Here is a 20,397-nt window from a genome sequence, read left to right on the forward strand (position 1 = left end):
AAAATATTGGTTCACTTGGTTATGTAGATTTTCCAAATGTTGACACATGTCATTACACCATATCAGAAATCACCTTTACTTATGTTACCACTATGGTTGTCAGAAAAGTATTTACGTATTGGAACGCTGAAAGCGTGTGCCTAGAAGCCTGTGGCAGCACCACTGTCAGCGGGCTCATGGAGGGTCTGACTGACCATCACGGGATCCCACATCACATAATACTACAGAGTATTGAAAGGACCAATTGCAGACCCTCCAGAGTGGAACTACATTGATATAATAATCATGCCACCAAATAGCTGGTTGGTCTCCTTTAGGGATGTAGCAAATTTCAAGGTTGAAATTGCATTTCCAGGGTTGGCATTGACCTTTGATGCTGACAGGTTGGACATTCAGCAGCAGCAGTAGCTGTATCGCTTTGGTAAGAGGAACCCCATGCTGTTTAACTGGGTGGGTGAATATCTTCCAATCTTGCCACCACGAATAGTCTGTTCATGATACACTGTGCAAGCATGGAGGTTCACAAGGGCAAGTGTTAGCAGATCTCTGGTGGAGGAGTCGTCTTATCCACTTGGTTGTTGAGTGGCTCACTGCAGTGGCTACTCACTGGTGCGCACTGGCATGGAATAGAAAGGCCGCGCACGTTGTTTCTGCTCCTATAGGTCTGTCCATGTACTTCTTTCCCAAATTGTGGAGTTTTGCTCTTTCTAAGCCCCTGATCGGCCAGAGAAGCCATTCATCACTGCTCAGGGATCCATTTATATTCTTATTCAGGCCACTTCTCCTTTTGCACCAAGTGGATGACCAAGTGTGCTGTTTGAAGCCCTATGCACAGGACTTCTTCTCATCCCTGTGTTCAGGGCCACCCCGAATGAGGTTCCAGTGCAACAGCAGTCTGTTTTCATTTGGCACCAAGATTTTGAGCCCATCTGTGAACCAGGCCCGGTTTTTTCCTCTTTCATCAGCTCGTTATAGGACACTCCTTAGAAGGCTGGGTATGAGCTGAGGGGGGAAGCTTTAATTCAATACAACTGGCTGATAAGGAAGTCTAGGTCATTATTTTTGTGCAGCTTCCTTGTGTCTTCAAGACATGTCATAATTCAACTCCAAATATATCAAGTCCATTGAACGATCAACTGCTTTGTCTGGCTGAGTTTATGACTTGGTGATTCTGGCTAAATATCTACTTTATGATAGGAGGCATGGAACTCTCAGTCACTTAATGTCCCATGTTCTGGCACTGAGTTTCTTTCTAGGGTGCAGCGGCGTGCCAGGAGTTGTTTTTCAAATAATGTACAATTTCTTTGCTGCAGACAGCATGGTCTGGCTCCAGTACTGTGGGAGTCTGTACTGTGACTCTATAATTAGGACAGAGCAGAGACTCCTTACCTCCTTACCACATTTTAGTCTTACCAGCAAACTCTAGCACCATGGGGTTTGCTGGGTCATATATAGCCCAAGTGATAGGCTACTACAGCCTGACTTCATTTCCTCATAGGAGGAACTACAGAGCATTGTGGCCGGTCTTAAGTATGAACTCCGGGATAATCTCCCCGCTCAAGAGTTTTCATTTAATCACATTCCTTTTGCCACGTAAGGTAACATATTCACAAGTTCAGAGATTAGAACACGGACATCTTTGGGATGCCAGCATTCTACTACAGGGTTGTTTCCAGAGGTTGGCTATTTAAAAACAAAGCTACTAAAACCATTCCTACAGGTGTGTGTGTGTGTGTGTGTGTGTGTGTGTGTGTGTGTGTACCAAGGCTTCATTTCTGTGGGGTAATACCCAGGAACGCAATTACCGAATCGTATGGTAATTACATATTTTGTTTTATAAGAAACTGCCAGTCTGTTTTCCAGAGTGGCTGTAATAATTTTACATTCTTACCACAATGTCTGAGTGTATCTCTGCATCCGTGTCAGTATTCTGTGTTGTCAAGATTTTTAAATTTTAGCTAGTGGTGTGTCGTGATATCTCACTGTGGTTTGCATCTGCACCCTGCTAACGGCTCTGTTCAAGAGGAGGTTGATTTTTTAAAACGTGGCACTGCCATCTCTAAGGCAGTGGTCAGTGCCGTTCAAGGCAGCGTGTCCGTGTCCGTGTCCGCCGACTGGTGCTGATCTTGACCGCGAACCCACGGGGGAGGAGGGGCGGCGGGGCGTGCTGCCCGCCCCCCGCGCCGGGGCTGCAGGTGCATGGCTGCGGAGGCAGCGGAGGCAGCAGCGGAGGCTCGCTGCCTTGGAGGCTCGCAAATCAAGGACGAAAAGCCTCCCCGAGTCAGGACTCCGCGGCCTGCGCGGCGCGCTGCGGGTCAGGATCCCCAGCAGGCGCCGCGGGACCCTGATCCCCGCGGAACGCAGTTTCCCGCCAACGCGAGGGCAGGGCCGCCGGCCGCCGCGAGGGGGCGCTGCGAGAGGCGCGGCGGCGGCGGGCCCATGGCGTCCCTGGGCGGTGGCTCCATGGGCCTCGTGCTCTGGCTCCTGCTATTCCGGCTGCCGCTCGGTGGGGTGCAGGGCGAGTCGGCGTCGTCCGCACCCTCCCCGTCCCCTTCGGGGGGCCGCCGCGAGGACCCCCGCGAGAGCGTGTCGAGGGGTGCGGGATCTTCTGCGACCCCTGAGCCCCAAGAGGCTGCCGCATTTCCCCAGGTGGCGGCGGTCACCCCACCTGACTCTGGTATCTACAGGACTGCGGCCTTTCCGCAGCCACTAGTGATATCAGGGTCGCAGTTTCCTGCAGGTGATGTTTCAGGCCGGGTCTTGCCACGGAGAACTGGCCTGGGCCCAGGGGGATGGGACTCTGCTCTGGGGGAGGGTCTCATGGAAGATAATTTTGCCCCAGGGGAGGGAGGCTCTGAGTGGTCCCAGCCCTGCCCTTGAGCTCGGAAGGGACATGGCCATTCTCTGAGGAATCTTGGGGGGATACAGAGCTGCTTGGGGGGAGGGGTTCTGAGGGGACCTGACCTTGCTTTGAGGGTTCTGAGACTTCTGAGGATTATCCGGCTCTTGTGGTGGGGCTGTCAGTGGCTGTGCTTTCAGTGTCCTCCCTTCCTTGACCTGCTCCAGGCTGTGGCCAGAGGTCTATGAGGATAGTCGGAGGAATACCGGCCCCAGAGAGGAAGTGGCCCTGGCAGGTGAGCCTGCAGATCAAGGGTCAACACATTTGCGGAGGCTCCCTCATCGCCAGCCGGTGGGTGCTGACTGCCGCCCACTGCATATTTGGGTGAGTGCCTGGGGCTCAGTGCTTAGGCTCCTGTTCAACAGGCTCTGTGACCCGGAGCCTGTCTTGTCCCCCTCCCTGAGCTTCCCCTTCCTCATTTGAAAAAGGGGGTCCTAGTCCCTGCTCTTCAGACCACAGTCAGAGGTACGTGATGGTAGGGCCCTGAAAGTCAAGACCCCAAATCAGGTTCAAAGCTTGTACTGATCAGCCTTCAAGCCAAGTGGCAAGAAAGGGGCGAGATGCCAGTTGAGAGGCACTGTATGGGCAAAGACGGACGAGGGGGAATACTTTAAAAGAGTGGAGCGTCGAGAACCCATTTGGCCAGATCAGTGGTCTCACACTTTAAGGAGCATGGAAACACCTGCAGAGCTTGTTAAAACACAGATTGCCATCCCCGCCCCCCACCCCGCCCCCAGCGTCTCCAATGCAGTAGATCAGACCTGCCAATCCAAGAATCTGCATCTCTAACAAGTTCCCGAGTGATGCAGATCCATCACCAGGGAGCCAGCCTTGGAGCACCACTCCAGACACCAGGGGTCTGGAGATGGGACCTGGTTTGGAGGGAGGGAGGTGGTTTGATGGAGACAGGGCCAGGCTGGGAAGGCCCAGAGGGTGTGGAAGGGGAGTGTAGACCCTCTGGGATCCCTCTGCAGCCATTTGGAGTACACCGTGAAGATGGGAGACATTCACCTGAATCACACCTCCAGCGCGGCAGTCGTGGTGCCCGTCCGAGACATCGTTATTCACAAACATTACAGTGCGGTTGGAATCATTGAGAATGACATTGCCCTCGCCCTGCTGGAGTTCCCTGTGAATTTTTCCTTGCACGTCCAGCCCGTGTGCCTCCCTGAAAAGGCGTTCATGGTGCCAGCTGGTATGGAGTGCTGGGTGACTGGATGGGGAAAACTAAAGGAAAAAGGTGAGACTGAAGCAAGAGTCAAAGCTCAGGCCAGGCAAGAGGCTCCCTGGTGCCCTGTGCTTGGCCTACAAGCTAAAGGGGGAGGCAGGGAGGCTGTTTTCCAGCAAGTGAGTAAGGGGGGAGGGCAGAGAATGCTGGTAGGGAGTAGTTGATGGTGTTACAGATTTCGATTAGAATTTCAGGACCCGGGGTGTTGGGTGACAAGCAAGGTGGGTTCTCTCTGGGGTGGATTTTAGCCCAGGGGGTGTTGATCTGTCTGCTGATGGGAGCCGTCCCAAGCTGGAAGTCCTTGCCTTGGTCGATGGGGAACTTCCTGTGAGTGAAAAGAGACCAGAGAACTAACTCCTCCTGGTGAGGCTGTAGGGCCTCCTGTCCCTGGGGAGAGTTTGGATTCAGTACCTTTTGGATGTTATCTGTCCAAGAGTTTATGGTCCTGCTCCGAAGGAGAGTCACTTCACTGATGCACATTACAACTGTCACTATTACAAGGATTCTCAGAGTGACAGCCAATTGGTTTTGATTTCTCATAGCTGGTAAGGCTTCTTCCTGTCCTGATCTGTTCTTCTTTCTCCTATCTTCATTAAAAAAATTTTATTTTTAAAAGCTAGAAAAACAGAATGTGAATGGGGGAGGGGCAGAGAGAGAAGGAGACACAGAATCCAAAGCAGGCTCCAGGCTCTGAGCTGTCAGCAGATAGCCAATGTGGGGCCTGAACTCACGAACCACGAGATCGTGACCTGAGCCGAAGTCAGCCGCCCAACCGACTGAGCCACCCAGGCGGCCCTCCTGTGTTTACTTTGATTCTCACCTCCTCCTCTCCCCATGACCACTTTGGGCCTCATTTCGTTCAGAGTCAAATGGCAACAATATTCACTGCCCGCCCGCGGGGAGGCGGGGGGTGTCTGTATGTGAATACACTGTATAGAGACCGAGAAAGGACGCCAGGGGCTCAGGGTTTGGGCTATCAGGCAGAGCCACCTACTTGTAAATTTCCTCTACAGATAGACCCGAAGACGCTCCGGAACATCTTCAGGAGGCCAAGCTGAACATCATTCGTTACGAGGACTGCAACAGGGCGCTCCAGGAGCAGATGGAGACTAGTAGTCACCTGGTAAAGAAAGGGGCCGTCTGTGGCTACAGCTCCCGAGGAAAGGACGCATGCCAGGTCAGTCCATGGGCCCTCGGCTGTCTTAGCACCTTGCTCTTCCTCCATGGCTTCCTCTTTCATGGGCAGCGGGGCCCATGTTATCCACCAGCCTCTCCAGTCACCTGTAAGTCACGTCAAGGAGGGCCCAGGGGACACGCTGCCATGGCCAGGCCGGCCCGACTGGACCCTTCAGTAGGACCTGGTGTTGCCTGCAGGGAGCTGGGAGAGGACAGGCGATTCAGGCAGAAAATACCAATAATGCAAGTTGCATGTTTCAAACCCCTTCTAATGTGACAGGCAATGTACTTGGGTGAAGACCTTACTCGTTATGATCACCTCAGAGTGTGTACATTTCCTTGGCCCAGATTCCATTCTCCGTACACTATTTTTTGAGTATGTATATGCATTTTGTTGGCTCCAGTGTGCAACTCTCAAATCTGATATCCCCAGACACCCAGGGCTGGTGGATGCCCAGGGAAGCCCCGTGCACACCCATGTCCCCAGGCCCTGCAGTGTGAGCAGCCAGTTCTGATGTCGATTCTCTTCCATCCCTGTGTTCATTTTCTTTTTTTCCTCTTTCTCCAGGGAGACTCTGGGGGCCCCCTGGTCTGTGAATTTAACGACACGTGGGTCCAGGTGGGGATTGTGAGCTGGGGCATTGGCTGTGGTCGCAGACATTATCCTGGAATTTATACAGAAGTTAGTTTCTACAGGGACTGGGTCGTTGATCACCTGAGTCAAGCCTGCGCTTGGGACTCAGCGGGCTTCTTCATACTTCTGTGCCTGGTGCCGGCGCTGGGCATCCTGGTGGCCCCGTGATCAGCCCGGCCCACTCCCCTCCTGTTTCTGACTCACACACCGGGCGTCTCCTCTGACCTCCCCCTCCTCCTCATTGCCCTTTCCACCCGTGCTGGTTGGGATCCACCGACCCTGTAGAGAGCCCCCCAGTAGAGAGTGGCAGAAGCCTGGGGTCCCTAGCCTGATGTCCCAGTCGCCTGCCTCGGCCACGCCCACGCCTTGGTGAGCTCTGCCTGCCAGGGAGGAGGGAGGAAGGAGAGCTGGCCCCCCAGCCTGCCAGGCGGGGCCCGGTGCTTCCCCGACGACTGGGAGAGCCTCTGCCAAAGAGGAGACCTCATGCCAGCGAGACAGCGTTCGGCCTGGGCGTGGGCTCGGGACTCACCTGAGGGTCAGCGTGGTGATTGTGCAGAGAGAGCGAGGAGGCGTCCCCACGGCCCTGCTGAGGTCTGAGGCCTGGGGGTTCTGCAGCTGACCCGGGTGTCTGGGGCTGGGCCAAGTTCCCCCGTACCCAGGGCGGATCCACCTGTGTGTGCCACCCAGGCCCTGTGCCACACAGGCCCCGTGCTGGGGCCCCCTTCCCCCAGTACCCAGTGGCCACGTCCCGGCTCACCCCAAGTTGTGTGGAGGCATTGAGTGTGGAGATCTTAGATGTCAACCGAATAAACGTTTGTAGCATATTATTTGTTCTGAAGTTCTGTTCTCCTGAAAGTTGTGGGGGTGCCTATAACACGCTCTGTAGAGAACTAGTGTCCAGTGTAGCTTGGAAAGCACTTCCTGGTGCCCACTGAACTCTAGAAGCCCCAGAGGTGAGGAACTTGTCTACCTTGATCTTAGCCTGATCAATGCACTCCTATCAGAGCTGTCAGCATTTCTGTGGCCAGAATTGTTGTAGTTGAACTCGGCAGCCTCTGGATAAGGAGCAGGGGGAGCGAGAGGACAGAGACCAGAGCATGACACACTCACACAGCCTTGTACCTCTCAGTGCCGCCCCATACCGGGCATGCCTTGAGGAGGCACCATGGGTTGGGCGTCACCTTGAGCCCAAAGAACTGAGTTCCCACAAGGGGAGGGTGGGTGGGTGGTCTGGCTATGTGAGTGTGTGTGTGTGTATAGCTTGTTTTACCCAATCACCAGACCAGGTGTCCCATAGTCCTCTGGCCTGGTTGTTGATCATCCCCCAGCCACTGTCTCTTGCCCACCCTCCCTTCCGTGGCCAGGACTGGAGCTCCCAGTTACCATGGACCTCAGTAGGTGGTCTGCCATAGTCCCTCTGCTGCCTGAGGGAGGACGAGGTGGGACACTCCACTTCTCAAACCCCAGCCGGCTACAGCTGAACTCCGTTAATGCCACTACTATCCTTTTACAGAAATGCATGCGCGGACGGACCTGGGGCCCCGAGTCCTGCTCCCTCCCACTCGGACTCACAGCTTTCCTCAAGCCTGCTTGTCCTTCCCTGGGATGTCCCCTGCTGGGGCTTCATTTCCTTCTCAGGCAGTCCCCCTGGAACCTCCCCTGTGCACTCCCCCTGGGTTGTGAAGCGTGCTTTCTTCTAGGCTCCTGGTGGTGTGATCCTGTGTCCATTCCTTACTCTTGCTTCCCCTGGGGGACATTTAGGTCCCCAAGGTCGAGGGATTCTACCTACTCATTCTCTACTTTCCACCCTCCAGCTCTAGGCTTGGAACAGAGCAAGACTTCAGGAAATACTTGGTAAATGAGTGATAGGCAGGAGTCACAGCCCTGGCTGTCGGAAAAGGCCCCAAGCTCTGGGAGGTTTATGGTCCAGACAGGGTGTCCTGTGGCATGCTGCTATTAGAATGTGTTTCCTACTGGGGGCAGGGACGGAGACAGGAATTCAGTGGAGCAGCTTGGTTTACTGAGGATGGGCCTCTGACTACCAGAAAAGCCCGGCAGAGGCTCCCAGGCAGCGGGACCCCAACTGCCGAGTGAGTGATAGCCAGTCTTCCTAACCAATATTTGTGGGGTACGTTTTGTGAGTCAGGCACAGAGCTGCGGCCACAGATAAGATGTGGACCGCAGGTGGGAGGGAAGAGCTGAACAGTCGGATGACCCTTAGGTCAGGGGCGTGGTGGCTGGACCAAACCACCCTCTGAAAGAGACCGATGACACAGGCGAAGGAGGTTGACAAGCAGGCAAGGAGCTCTCCGAAAATATTCAGCTTTAAAGAGAAAAGAAACAAAGCAAAAAGCGCTGAGAGTTTCTAGTCATAAGAAGCAAGTGAAATACAGCCCAGACTTGAATATATAGTGTTATATAGTGCCCAGACTTGAAATACTGTTTCCCAGCAAGACAGACCAGGTGTGAAAATCTCCAGGTGCAGAGCAGGAAATGTGCAAGAGGAGATGAAAACGTCCTGTCACGCCAGACAGCAGGGAGTCTATCCGAATGACCAGGATTCCATCAAAAGGACTCGGGAGCCAACCGGAAGAGGTGCCCTGCAGCGACATGTGGGCTTCCCGCTAAATCCCACTTGCAGAGAAAGCACGTTCCCCGGCCCCTGAGGACACTGACACACGCCAGCGCCCCTCAGCACAGCTGCACTTGGCTGCAGCCACGGACCCACTGAAGGTTATATCCTTGCACAGGGCGCAGCCCGTGGCAGGTGATTGACATGTGGGGACAGAAAGGGCCAGGCTTCTTGTCTCACTTGGGGACGACCTAGAAGAGCTTCTGGTAGGATCAGCTGAGACCTCAGCTAGGCATCGCAGCCCAGCCCCTCCCCTTGCCCAGCTCTGCCTCCCTGGCTCCCTTACAGGTATGTCTGCAGAGAGAGCCCCTCAACAGACCCTGATTTTCACTTCTGTCTCAGGGGAGCCCCGTCCGGCACCCGTGGCCTGGCCAGCAGGGGACAGCTTGAGTTTCAATAAGTGTTTCGGTTCTCTGTGGCTGTGTGACCAACCACCCCAAAACCCAGTTGCTAAAAATAATGGTTTTGTTTTTGTGTGTTTTTTGCGGTTTTTATGTTTTGTGAAACAGCCATGAGCACCGAATTAGCAAATCCTGAACAACTCCTCAGGGAAATACAGGAGCAGATTCCTGGGAACCTCATTTCACACCATTTTCGTCAGGAGGTCAGTCTATAACTTTATTTTCTGTTTGTTTCTGGTTAAAGGCGTCTTGTTGAATACGCTCGGTTGATTCATTATCATTGAACGCATGGGCAGCAGAAGTGTAAATCACGCCTCCATGAAGCTTCCCTCACATCTGTTTTCTCTGCCGTGCACCTCACAGTGCGGAGTCCTTAGCAACCCTCAGCAGCCCCTATGCGCTATGCCGGGGGGTCATTTTACACAACAAAATCACCAGCAAAAAAAAAAAAAAAAAAAAAAGCACAAAAAAACCCAGAAAAAATGTGGCACTTGACAGATTGGGAACAGGACCTGTGTGTACACTATGAGCTGTGACTAGAAGGCATAGTGCCATCTCATTGACCTCAGCTGAGGACGTTGCTTGCATTGTTGCTGAAGAGATATCTGTCACCCCTCCCTTTGTTCCTCTTACTTAACGTTATCACTGGTTTTGAGCCATTTGATTAAGTTGTGCTTCTGTCTGGTTTCATTCTGTTTCTTGTTTTTGTTTTAGTTTATTTTGAGAGAAAGAATGAGCGGGGGAGGGGTAGAGAGAGAGGGAGAGAGGATCCCAAAAGCGGGTTCTGTGCTGTCAGTGCAGAGCCTGACTTGGGGCTCAAGCTTATGAACTGTGAGATCGTAACCCGAGCTGAAATCAAGAGTCAGACACTTAACTGACTGAGCCATAAGGGAACCCTGTCCTGTTTCATTTTTTTTTTTTAATGTTTTACTTATTTCTGAGAGAGAAAGAGAGAGACAGACAGACAGCATGCACAGGGGAGAGTCAAAGAGAGGAGACACAGAATCTGAAACAGGCTCCAGGCTCTGAGCTGACAGCAGAGCGCCCGACGCGGGGCTGGAACCCACGAACCGCAAGATCATGACCTAAGCGAAAGTCGGATGTTTAACCAACTAAGCCACCCAGGTACCCCTGTATTTTTCATTCTTTTATCTTATTCAATCTTACTAGAATGTCTCTTATTAAGCTTTTCAGAGAACAAAATTCTGACTGTGTTCATCTTCATACTTTTGTCTCTATTGACTTCTGCTGTTATTTCCCGTTTTTCCTTTCTTTCTCCCAAGCCCTGTCTTTGATTTTACTCCGTTGGTCATTTTCACCTTCTGAGTTGCATATTTAGTTCCTTTGTTATCAGTCTTCTTTATTTTATGATATGGTTGAAGCTATAAATTACTTTCTAGAACTACTATAGCTGGATCATATGTGATTTCATATGTAGTGGTTTCATTGGTAGTCATCCTTAAATTGTTATTATTTCTGTCATGAATTCTTTTTTTTTGGTCAAGTTTTTATTTAAATTCTAGTTAGTTAACATATATGGTAAAATTGGTTTCAGGAGTAGAATTTAGTGATTCATCACTTACATATTAATAACACCCAGTGTGGGGCGCCTGGGTGGCTCAGTCGGTTGGGCATCCGATTTTGGCTCAGGTCATGATCTCACGGTTCGTGGATTCGAGTCCCGCGTCGGGCTCTGTGCTGACAGCTAGCTCAGATCCTGGAGCCTGCTTTGGATTCTGTATCTACCTCTCTCTCTGACCCTCCCCTGCTCACACTGTCTCTCTCTCTCTATCTCTCTCAGAAATAAAAAATTAAAAAATTAAAAAAAAAACACCCAGTGCTCATAACAAGAGTCCTCCTTAATGCCCATCACCCACTTAGCCCATCCCCCACCCACCTCCCCTCCAGCAACCCTGTTTATTCTCTATAGTTAAGAGTCTCTTATGATTCGCTTCCCTCTCTCTCTGTCTTTCCCTCCCTTCCCCTATGTTCATCTGTTTTGTTTCTTAAATTTCACATATGAATGAAATCATATAGTCTTTGTCTTTCTCTGACTGACTTGTTTTGCATAGCATAATACACTCTAGCTCCATCCATGTCATTGCAAATGGCAAGATTTCTTTCTTTTTGATCACTGAATAATATTCCATTGTGTATATATATAATATATATACCACATCTTTATCCATTCACCAGTTGATGGACATTTAGTCTATTTCCATAGTTTGGCTATTGTTGGTAATGCCGCCATAAACTTTAGGGTGCATGTGCCCCTTCAGATCAGCATTTTTGTATCCTTTGGGTAAATACCTAGTAGTGCAATTGCTGGGTTATGAGGTAATTCTGTTTTTTACTCTTTGAGGAGCCTCCTCACTGTTTTTCAGAGTGGCTGCACCAGTTTGCATTCCCACCAGCAGGGTAAGGAGGTTCCCTTTTCTCCACATCATCACCAACAGCTTGATTTCCTTTTAAATAGGAGGATCATTTTCTAGGGTTTTGTTTTTGTTTTAGAACTATGGGCTTTTTCACAAAAGTTGATTTTAGTATTATCGATGTATGGCTCAAGAATAGAAGCTATGACATTGGTTCCTTGAGTTTATTAGTCTTCCTTTGTGGCCTTTCTGAATGTTTCCTGTGGGCTCAGTAAGAATGCATGTTCTCCATTGGTAGTTGTAAAAAAAAAAATCATCATACTGCTATCTGGTCAATATTATCAGGTGTCATAGCTAAATAGCCTATATTTTTGCTTAATTTTGCCTCTATAAGGTATCAGCTTTTTTAACATTTATTTATTATTTACATCTACATTTATTTATTTACATAAATACATTACGTTTATTATTACATTTATTTTATTTTTGAGAGACAGAGAGAGAGCAAAAGTGGAGGAGGGCCAGAGAGAGGAGACACAGAGTCCAAAACAGGCTCCAGGCTCTGAGCTAGCTGTCAACACAGAGCCCGATGTGGGGCTCGAACTCACAAACCATGAGGTCATGACCTGAGCCAAGGACAGATGGGTAACTGACTGAGCCATCTAGGCGCTCCATAAGCTATCAGCTTCTTAAAAGGAATGTTTCAAAAACTCTGGTTTTCCATGAAGCTGGTCAGCTGTTGTTTTACATATTAAGGGCTTCTCTGGCATCTTCTTGGTTATTTCTTATTCTTACTGTATATAAATTCCTCTGCCCCGATGTAATCTTTGCCTGAGGTGTTAGGACCTGAAAAAATTGCTATCCCACCTTTCTTTCGCATCAGATTTGTCTGATATTTTGTTTTCTATCCCTTTATTTTCAATGTATCTGTATTTATTCGTTTTAAAGTTATCTCTTCAGATAACTTCAGATAAAGTTAACCCTTCAGTATATTTCTGGACCTAATTATGTTTTGAACAATGTGAAAGTTCTTGTTTGTCCGGTATGTTCAGCCCGTTCACACTGAATTAATTGCAAATGCTATCAAATTAGGACTCAATACTGTTCTTTGGTTTTGCATTTTCTATTTATGATGCATAAGCCAGCAGATCTCTATTTTAAGGTCGATAAAAGCGATGACATCTAGATTGGTTTTCGGTGACTAACCAGGAGGTGGGAACCCTGGAGGTCTAGGGCCTGGGAATGTGCCCCGGTGGCAACTGGGTCCAGCCAACGAGGGCAGGGCCGCGGGCCGCCGCAAGGGGGCGCGCGACAGGGCTGCGACCACCAGCGATTCCATGGCGTCCCGCGGGGGCTTCCTGGGCCACCTGCTCTGGCTCGTGATCCTCCAGCCCCTGCTCGGTGGGGTCCCGGCCGGCTGCAGGCAGCGACTGCAGGCAGCGAGCGGGCGGGGAGGGGTTTAGGCCTAGACCTAGGCCCGGCTGGGCTGTTGGGGAAGAGGGCGTGGAGAGATGGGGGGGAGGGGGGGCAGGGCAGGCGAGGGGTGCGCTCCAACCAGCTCCTATCTCACTGGTTTTCCCCAGGTAAGGGTTACAGCCCCAGCCCGGGTCCTACTTTGACCTGGGGAAGCCCAGAGACCACCTCGCCTCCAGAGCTCCAGACATTCCCCGTGCCAGTATCCACTACAGCTCTAGGCTCTTCAGCGCTCACAGTGGGAGAGACCTGGGAGTCCACCCAGACCACTGGATCCCAAACGTTGTCTCCTCAAGGTACTGCTTCTGTCCGCGTGGGCACAGGCTGCCTGGGAGGCCAGAAGGGAATGCTGCTTGGCTGGGAAGCCGGATGAGTCAGACGCTGTCTTGGAGGGTTTGGGAGGAAACCTGGCTGTGGTCTGGAGGGGGCCGCAGGAGACAGCGGCTTCACCTCCAGTCCCTTCTCTTTGGTGAGCCAACCAGGATGCGGCCACAGGCCTATGCGGGTAGTTGGTGGAGTGCCGGTCCCCAGAAGGAAGTGGCCCTGGCAGGCGAGCCTGCAGATGGAGGGTAAACATGTATGCGGGGGATCCCTCATCGCCAGTCAGTGGGTGATGACGGCTGCCCACTGCATAACTGGGTGAGTGTCAGGGGGCCCTGTGCTTGGGCCCCCCAGGTCAGGCTCTGTGCTCTGGAGCCAGTCTTGTCTCCCCCTCCCTGAGCTTCCTCTTCCTCATCTGGCAAGGAAGTCACAGCCCCTAGTTTTTATTAAGCCTGGCGTGAGACCTGGGAATTTGCCTTTCTACCAAGTTCCCAGGTGCTGCTCTGGTAGTGTTGGGACGTCCTTTGGAGGGCCACTGGCAACAGCGGTCAGGGTCTGGGGACGGGTTGTGGTGTGCAGGCAGGCAGGTGCCTGATGGCTGGCTTCCTCCGAAGGAAGGGCCAGGCTGGGAAGAAAGTGGGACGGGAGTATAGAGCCTCTGGATGGGTGTCAAGGGGATGTCCTTGTCCCACAGCCACAAGAAATACACAGTGAGGCTGGGAGGCAAATCGTTATATCCTAATTCCACAACGACTCTCGTGGTTCCAGTTGAGGACATTGTTTGTCACCGCTCTTTTGATGCTACTACTTTGAGACATGACATCGCCCTTGTTCTGCTGGCCTTTGCTGTGAATTACTCCTCCTACATCCAGCCTGTGTGCCTCCCTGAGAAGGCTTTCCAAGCAGAAACTGGGACAGAGTGCTGGGTGACTGGCTGGGGCCACCTGGCAGAAGGTGAGACTGACAGGTGGGGAGCTGAGGGGGCAGTCTGGTGCCCTGGGGTTGGCCCGCAGCTAGAGGGAGGGACGGGGAGGCTGATTTTCTCCCAGGAGAAGGACGTTCTGCCAGGGAGTAACTGAACCGCATTAAGAATGGCTGTGGGAGGGGTGACTGGGTGGCTCAGTCCGTTAAGCGTCCGACTTCAGCTCAGGTCGTGATCTCATAGTTTGTAGTCAGGCTCTGTGCTGACAGCTCAGAGCCTGGAACCTCCTTTGGATTCTGTGTCTCCCCCTCTCTCTGCCCCTCCCATGCTCATGCTCTGTCTCTCTCTCAATAATAAATAAAAATGTTTAAGAAAATTAAAAAAAAAAAAAAAGAATGGCTGTGGGAATGTTAGCACCTGGAGGCTCAGGGGGTCAGGTGCCAGGGATGGTGGGCTCTTTCCAGCACGGATTTCGGCTCTAGAGTGATGAGCTGTCTTTCTGTGGAAGTACCTGCGGTGACCGCGGGACACTACCCACTGCCCCAGGGTCCTGTGAGGGGGCACAGAGTGTGAGCGCACCGAGCCAGAGCCAGAGCGCGTTTGGGGGCCTCTCTCCACTCATGCAGATCCTACCTGTCTCTTTGTAGTTTTTTTAAAACTATTTTTTAATGCTTATTTATTTTTGAGAGAGAGAGAGAGAGAGAGGGAGGGGAAGAGGGAAACACAGCATCCAAAGCAGGTTCCAGGCTCTGAGCCATCAGCACAGAGCCCGATGTGGGGCTTGAACTTAACAAACTGTGAGATTGTGACCTGAGCCAGAGTCCAAAGCTCAACTGACTGAGCCACCCAGGCGCCCCTGTCTCTTTGTAGGTTTAGCACCGATGCCACTTCCTCTTCAGGAGACTGAACAACACATTCTTCACCAAAAGAAATGCAACCGGATGCTGCGGTCACAGTTAGGGAGGCTTCACAGCATAGTGAAAAAAGGGATGATCTGTGCCTATCAAGATGAGAGCAAGGGTCTCTGTAAGGTCAGTTCATGGCTCCACTGTGGCCTCTGCAGTGAGCACGTCCCCTCCAGCTTTCCCCATTCACAACGGCAGGGCCTCCTGCTCCCTCGTGGCTCCCCGGGGCTGGCCTGGCCTGTTCCTTCACAAGGGGGCAGCCCTTGCTGGCCCGGGGGCACTGCCAAGGTGTGGGGAAGCCAGGGGCAGGTAACGCTAATAATAGAAGTTCCTTTAACCTAGTTCCCCTCCATGGCACTTACTGTGTGGGCCAGCATGGGCATTTACTGCCACCAGCCCTGCGAACCCTCCTCATAACCCTGCGGCATAGACACCGTACCCATTATACAGATGAGGTGGGATCCGAAGATGTCAGCCCCGGGTGCCCCCCGTGGGTGCCTGCAGGACTCCTGGGGCCACGCCTTCCTGCGGCACCAAGTGCCTTCTGGAGGCAGGTCCTAGAGGCGAAGTGTCTGGATTTCTTGGCAAGAGAAAAGCATTGTAGGGAGAGGGAAAAGCATGTGGAGCGGCTCAGAGGCCCGAGGGCACTTGTCATGTTTAGGGAACGTTTTCCAAGTCTGGACTGAATGAGGTGGCAAATGTGGCCAGAGAAGAGGGTTGGAGTCGGAAAACACGTGGCCTGGAGTGCCGGTCCAAGCTTCTAGACGCCATCCAGGGAGGACCGTGGGCTAGGCGTTTGTTTCCGTCATCTAGGCGAGGATGGGGCTGCCAGGGGGTGAAGGAGAGGTGGCCAGGGTTGAATCATGAGTGCTGGGTGACTGAATGCTGTTGAGGGTGGGGCGAGGGAGGGGTAGGAGGGCTGTGTGCTTCTGTCTGAGCTGGTTGGTGCGGGGCCACCAGCGCAGGCCTGGGAGAGGACATGCAGTGCTCTGTGCGGGGCGGGGGGTACATGGGATGTCTGGGACGGTCTGGAGACGGAAGTCATGGATGCTTGGTATTGGACATGTGGGTTTAAGGTCATGGGGAATTTCAGGTTAGAGGTGGGGATTATGGGATCCACCTATGCAGGGTTGATATTTAAAGTATTTCACATCCATTGTGGCCCAGGACTGACCAATCAGAATAGACACCAGCCTTAGTAGAGGGCTCCAGAGGCTGCGTACTGTGCCAGGAGGCACCCACTTGGTTGCTGGGTCATGGGAGGCCTGGAGAGGATCGCAGGGGAGCTCAGGGGCCATGGAGCAATAGGCGTATCCAACGAGAATTTCCATATATCACCAGCAATCCTGCTGTACTGGGGCCTACTGGCTGTACCTCCATGAGCACCTGGGAAGGAGAAGTATTTCTCAGAGGATGTAAAGTTTTCACTTAGTTCTCAACTCTCAAATATCCCCAGATACCCAGGGCTTGGTGGAGGCTCCGGGGAGGTGGTGTGTGCCTGTGTCCCCCGGCCCTGAGGTGTGAGCAGCCAGTTCTGATGTCGATTCTCTTCCATCCCTGTGTTCATTTTCTTTTTTTCCTCTTTCTCCAGGGAGACTCTGGGGGCCCCCTGGTCTGTGAATTTAACGACACGTGGGTCCAGGTGGGGATTGTGAGCTGGGGCATTGGCTGTGGTCGCAGACATTATCCTGGAATTTATACAGAAGTTAGTTTCTACAGGGACTGGGTCGTTGATCACCTGAGTCAAGCCTGCGCTTGGGACTCAGCGGGCTTCTTCATACTTCTGTGCCTGGTGCCGGCGCTGGGCATCCTGGTGGCCCAGTGATCAGCCCGGCCCACTCCCCTCCTGTTTCTGACTCACACACCGGGCGTCTCCTCTGACCTCCCCCTCCTCCTCATTGCCCTTTCCACCCGTGCTGGTTGGGATCCACCGACCCTGTAGAGAGCCCCCCAGTAGAGAGTGGCAGAAGCCTGGGGTCCCTAGCCTGATGTCCCAGTCGCCTGCCTCGGCCACGCCCACGCCTTGGTGAGCTCTGCCTGCCAGGGAGGAGGGAGGAAGGAGAGCTGGCCCCCCAGCCTGCCAGGCGGGGCCCGGTGCTTCCCCGACGACTGGGAGAGCCTCTGCCAAAGAGGAGACCTCATGCCAGCGAGACAGCGTTCGGCCTGGGCGTGGGCTCGGGACTCACCTGAGGGTCAGCGTGGTGATTGTGCAGAGAGAGCGAGGAGGCGTCCCCACGGCCCTGCTGAGGTCTGAGGCCTGGGGGTTCTGCAGCTGACCCGGGTGTCTGGGGCTGGGCCAAGTTCCCCCGTACCCAGGGCGGATCCACCTGTGTGTGCCACCCAGGCCCTGTGCCACACAGGCCCCGTGCTGGGGCCCCCTTCCCCCAGTACCCAGTGGCCACGTCCCGGCTCACCCCAAGTTGTGTGGAGGCATTGAGTGTGGAGATCTTAGATGTCAACCGAATAAACGTTTGTAGCATATTATTTGTTCTGAAGTTCTGTTCTCCTGAAAGTTGTGGGGGTGCCTATAATATGCTCTGTAGAGAACTAGTTTCCAATTTAGCAAAGAAACTATTCATGGTTTTTATTAAGCCCTTGAGGGAGCGGCGAGTCCTCACCTGCTCAGATGGGGGTCCCCTGAATGGTTTTAGCTTGCTGGCTCCTGCTCCCTGTACTCAGCATGTTTGCCTGGAGCTTTGTAGCTTAATTTAACAGCCCCTGCAGCTCAGAAGAGAGGTCACAGGAGCCCAGAATTGGGAGCAAGAATGAAGTTAGGGCACAAGAAGTAATCCTTCTCCTCTGCTTCTTCCACTTGCTGCTGTCGCTGCCCATTTTGTTAACAAACATCTGTGTTCTCACCTGGAAGAAGGCAAGGGAGACTTGCTGTATTAGGCACTGGTTCATTACCCTTATTCTCTGGCTCAGTCTCTCTCTCTCTATGGCTTCTGATCAACCCCTCCCGGTCTCCTGTCCCCTGTCCTTCTAGGGGTCAGTGTTTTAGCTCCTATATATCTGTGGGCTCAGAGGGCATTCAGTGTCAATCCTATATGTTGCGGGAGGAAGGCTGCGGTTGGGACTGAGCTTACAGCCAATCCAGATTATTAATAAGTGTTGAACCATCGGCTTTAAGAAACCACTGAATATAGGGGCGCCTGGGTGGCTTAGTCGGTTAAGCGTCCGACTTTCGCTTAGGTCATGATCTCGCAATTCGTGGGTTCGAGCCCCGCGTCGGACTCTGTGCTGACTGCCAGCTCAGAGCCTGGAGCCTGTTTCAGTCTGTGACTCCCTCTCTCTCTCTGACCCTCCCCTGCTCACGTTGTCTCTCTCTCTCTCTCCTAGAAATAAATAAAACATTAAAAAAAAAAGTCACTTAAAAAAAAAACCACTGAATGTAAATAGATTAACACAAAAAAATTAACTTCTTGTTCTTAAAACATCCTAATCAAGTTCTTGGGCGGCAGGTAGATTTTCCCCATCTTATGGCTCCACTCATTCCTGTGCTTGGTGCTTTAACTGCATCAGAATTCCCCGGAGGGCTTGTTAACATGAGGGTCACTGCTTCTGCTCCTAGAATTTGAAGTCCTGGAGTTCTGGGGTGGGGCCTGAGAACGACATCTCTAACAAGTTCCAAGTGATGCCTCTCATTAACAGGAGTAGAGAAGGCAGCTTCCTCTTGACTAGGCCTTGATATGTATGTGGTACACATCACTTCTACTCACCTGCTTTCGTGGGAACTCCTTATGTGGACCCCCTGAGATACCAGGCAGGGGAATGTGGTCCCAGAGCTTGACACCTCCCCCCCCCCCCCCCCCCCCCCCCCCCCCCACTAAATAAGAGAAGGTGGAATCTTGGTGGGTCAGTTCCCAATCTCTGTCACACCCAGCAGATGCAAAGACGGCGTATCTTTCTGGAAAAATGCTCTGAAAGCCCAAGGCCCGGTATATGCCATCATCTCTTTCAAGTGCAACCATCCTGTTGATGGTCTGTGGAAGTGGAGACATGGCTTTTCTTTCTCAGCACTTCCCCAAGAGTTCTCCATCCAGTCTTAGGTCCAGCTCACTTTCATAAGGACGTCTTCCCAGAGTGCCTAGCCTTACTGTTCCTTTCTTGTGCTTTCTACATCTTTCCAGACTCTCAAATCAATATGAATTGTGAACCTTTCCAATGCACCAAGCCCAGGGTGGGCACCAAGGCTGGGCAACCAGGTAGCCTCAGTGGTCCTGGGAATTCGGGTGGGCCTTCACTAGCCAGATTGTGGGGACACTGTTACCAGCTTAAAGCAATTGGTAGTGTTTTCATGGGGTTGGTCACCCGAGGGGCAATCACAGATCAAGGGCTCTGAGGGGACTTTCCAGGAAGGGGCACGAGGGATGTGAGTGCAGATGCCAGAAATGTGCCTGTGGGCGCGGGGAAGGTTTGGCGCATGGTCACGTGCTGGAGAGGCTGTCACGTGACCGTACCCGCGTCACGTGCTAGAGGCGCCCTCGTGCGTCGGGACTCGCGACGCCGTGTGTCTGGGCCTCTAGGTGTCACCCCTCGGGCCTCATGGCCGCCTCGCTGCCGTTCGGCCACCGTGCTGGGCCTGGAGCCTCGGGGGCCCGGGGTCTGAGCCGCCGCCTCCTTCTGCTGCTGCTGCTGCCGCCGCTGCTGCACTCGGGTGAGGCGGAGCGTCCTCGGGGGCCGGCCGTGTGTGTTTGTGTGCCCCGTGTGTCCTCTGCCACCTTCCCCTCCCCAGGCCCCGGGACCCCCGCCCCCACCCCACACTTCAGGGCGGACCCCTTGGTGTGGCTAGCTCTTTGACTACCTGGGACTCTGTGGACCCCGCCTCCCTATAGTCACCTGTCCTCCAGTGCCACCCCCCAGAATGGCGCCAGACTCCTGTCACCCTGGCCTCCCTCAGGCGCCTCCCTCCCTGCAGCTCCTGGAGACCTGCAGTGCGGAGGACCTCCTGCATTTTCTCTCGACGTGCTGCCATTTCCTCCCCTGTCCACACGGCCTGGTGGCCGAGACCGAGCCACCCTCCCCGGCATGGTCTGTCTTTCCCCTCCCCAGCTCCCAGGCTGCTGCGCATGCGCTGCGAACCAGATGCGCGTGGGCTCAGAGCACTGAAACCAGGATCCCGCTACCCACCTGCGTTCTCCCCTGGCCCACTCTTCCCGCTGGCGCCCCTCTTGTCGCCCCGAAGACACAGGCCCCCAGGTGCTGTCCTCTTTGAGTGCTTCCAGCCCCCAAGGGCCCCTGCAAACCCCACTATTCGACACCATCCCCCCCATTGTTACTTTAGCAGTCAGAGAGATACCTCGTGTTCAAGGTCAGCCTGCTGACCCTGCCCTGGACCACAGGCCCAGCCCGCGATGTGTTGGCTCCGTCATATTCTTGTAGCTCTCCATCCTCTGCCTCCCTGTCTGCTGTGCTGCTTCTCCCGGGGCCTTCC

At 53.1% G+C, this 20,397-nt stretch overlaps 2 protein-coding genes across 2 annotated transcripts; both read left to right on the top strand.

The window, feature by feature from the left end:
* Nucleotides 1–2,439: 2,439 nt before the first annotated feature.
* On the top strand, nt 2,440–6,247 carry LOC120229330 (serine protease 44-like). The gene is made up of 5 exons (XM_039228270.1): nt 2,440–2,740; nt 3,067–3,223; nt 3,874–4,139; nt 5,141–5,304; nt 5,872–6,247. Exons 1-5 carry the CDS (start codon nt 2,440–2,442, stop codon nt 6,103–6,105), a joined length of 1,122 nt encoding a protein of 373 aa, XP_039084201.1. The 3' UTR covers nt 6,106–6,247.
* A 6,432-nt stretch (nt 6,248–12,679) lies between these two features.
* LOC120229243 (serine protease 44-like) lies at nt 12,680–19,624 on the top strand. The gene is made up of 5 exons (XM_039228081.1): nt 12,680–12,743; nt 13,298–13,454; nt 13,831–14,090; nt 14,929–15,089; nt 19,490–19,624. The coding sequence occupies exons 1-5, from the start codon at nt 12,680–12,682 to the stop codon at nt 19,622–19,624; spliced, it is 777 nt and encodes a 258-aa protein (XP_039084012.1).
* The last annotated feature ends 773 nt before the right edge of the window (nt 19,625–20,397 follow it).

This window comes from Hyaena hyaena, unplaced genomic scaffold (assembly GCF_003009895.1).
Source record: "Hyaena hyaena isolate Hyena2069 unplaced genomic scaffold, ASM300989v1 scaffold_30, whole genome shotgun sequence".
In the NCBI taxonomy this organism is placed as follows: Eukaryota; Metazoa; Chordata; class Mammalia; order Carnivora; family Hyaenidae; genus Hyaena; species Hyaena hyaena.